The following is a 2,018-nucleotide window of genomic DNA, read 5'->3' as shown; positions in this document are numbered from 1 at the left end:
CGACGCCTACATGAAGATCGAGAGTTGCCTCTCGATTGTGTCTCTCAACTATCTTATTACCATGTAATTACGTTAATATTGATACTATGAATGGAGTTTTGTATCAAACTCGTGTACTTATATATCATTCTGAAACTACATTTTGTGATTTATACCAACCAACTTCTAAAATGTCATGTAAACCCGTTTATTATGGGGGGGGGGGGCGAAATCGCTAAAGGGGGGCGAGGTAGGGGGGCGAGATCACTAGCCGGGGAGGGCTAGATCGCTAGTGATTTCGCCCCGGGGGGGGCGAGATCGCTAGTGATTTCGCCCCCGGGGGGGCGAGATCACGGGGGGGCGAGATCGCTGTCACACCGGGCCCCGGGTTGGAAATTGTGACCAAGGCCTAAGCAAGCTTCATCCAGTCTAAATATGCAAACTAGTGTTAATTCTCACCTGCATCATGAAGCCTATAAAATACGTGACGCCACCTACTCCTGCGCGGCGAAACGAGATCCACGACCTCCTCTTCCCACTTCTGTACCCCTTGGGAACCGAATCCAAGGCAACCAGACAACGCGCCGAGCAGTTGCGGTAAGTGTAGCCATAGCTTTCCTTTGAGAGACAAATATAAATTTTTGTTTAAAAAAGACATTTCTTGTCTGGCAACAAACAAATTGACCGCTTTTGCACATCATGATTTCTAATTTCTAATAATACATGTTATTGATAGTTCTACTTCTATTATTAAACTTCACATGAGAAAATATCAAGCCCAATATCTGCTTAGGTTGTTGATTATAGAATGTTTCTTGACAAGTGATTGGTTGCTAATCTGACATGTTTAAATATTTATATTTGAGTATCCTATAAAGATTTGACATTCGTATAGATTATTTCCGAATAACAATTAAAGAGACACTCCACACTTGAGCCCGTCGACCATCCCTCAACCGAGACGGGGGCTGATATCAACTTTCGGGCACCTTTCACCCATTGATGACGTCACACTTCCGTTCAAGTCATATGACGTAGGTCTGAGTGTCTGAATATATGGACAGATTATAGATTCTATATCGGCAAATGATATACAGACCTTTAGGATATCGTACACCCTAGCTGTGGTATTTTCAATGATAGGCATAATCAAAGCGTATTCTTTTGGGTCGATAGCCCGGCTGGTCCACGGGATGGGGCTCCTCCTAGCGGGGTTGGAGTACGGTTCGTGGCGGGCAGGGTTAGGCAGTGGCCCGACCACGTACTCCTCCACGACCGGCGGTGTCTTCCCGCCAGCGTGCACGGTCACCAGTGCCTGTCTCTCCGGTTTTGCTCCGCCTCCGTCCAGGAACGCCAAGGCCTCGGACTTGGCGGGGACGTACAGTTCTGTGGAAACGTATATCACAAAACAGAATGTTACGCTTATAATATACTGCAACGAATAAAATGTTTTTTTTTAATGTTAGCTTTTACACAGCACCTATGACTTTATGTATTCTCTTATACGGGACAACTGAATGTACTGTCAAAGCTATATTCAGCAACCCCGCATAGCCTCCATCAGGCCTTCCTACGGGGGTGAGGAGATCGTAGCATTCGACAAAAAAAGGCAAATTGACCAGGGAAGTCAGTCCACGCTAAGGTTACTATTTACCCTCCGGCCGACCAAACCTTCTAGATCTGGTGGCCAAACTCCCCTTTCAATTTTTCTCCCCATAAAAGCCAGCGTAGTCAGTCTGGTAGCTAGAGACTAAACAACTCAAGGGACTGAGAAAAAAATTGCTACTCAGAACAAGAGGTTGCTCAGGACAGAGGTGGGGTTAATGTTAGCTATGCAAAATTAACGGGGATGTTTTTATGTGACTGAAGACTCCATAATGCTCTTTCTTAAACTCAACTCAGGGACCAAACAGCCCTGAATAGAGCGTCCTTATACCGCCCTCACATTAGGCGCGATTCGATCGGACGACGAGTCTGCGAGCTCTAAATTACGAGGAGGCATGACCCTGATGCCGACGAAGAAATGGCAGAGTTCCCCC

General features: G+C 46.1%; 1 protein-coding gene across 1 annotated transcript in view; it reads right to left on the bottom strand.

Annotated features, from left to right (window-relative positions):
• The window catches only part of LOC118418228 (amiloride-sensitive amine oxidase [copper-containing]-like), an 11,750-nt gene that overhangs the window by 9,011 nt on the left and 721 nt on the right, over positions 1-2,018 (bottom strand). Inside the window, exons 2-3 of the mRNA XM_035824070.1 lie at positions 1,079-1,365; positions 439-597 (exon numbers count right to left, since the gene is read on the bottom strand). Of these exons, the coding sequence (XP_035679963.1) occupies positions 439-597; positions 1,079-1,365 (446 nt within the window). The remainder of the gene's footprint in view (positions 1-438; positions 598-1,078; positions 1,366-2,018) is intronic.

This window comes from Branchiostoma floridae, chromosome 6 (genome assembly GCF_000003815.2).
Source record: "Branchiostoma floridae strain S238N-H82 chromosome 6, Bfl_VNyyK, whole genome shotgun sequence".
NCBI classification, from domain to species: Eukaryota; Metazoa; Chordata; class Leptocardii; order Amphioxiformes; family Branchiostomatidae; genus Branchiostoma; species Branchiostoma floridae.
Note: the sequence above shows the minus strand (reverse complement) of the source record. Positions and strands in the feature narration are given on the sequence as shown.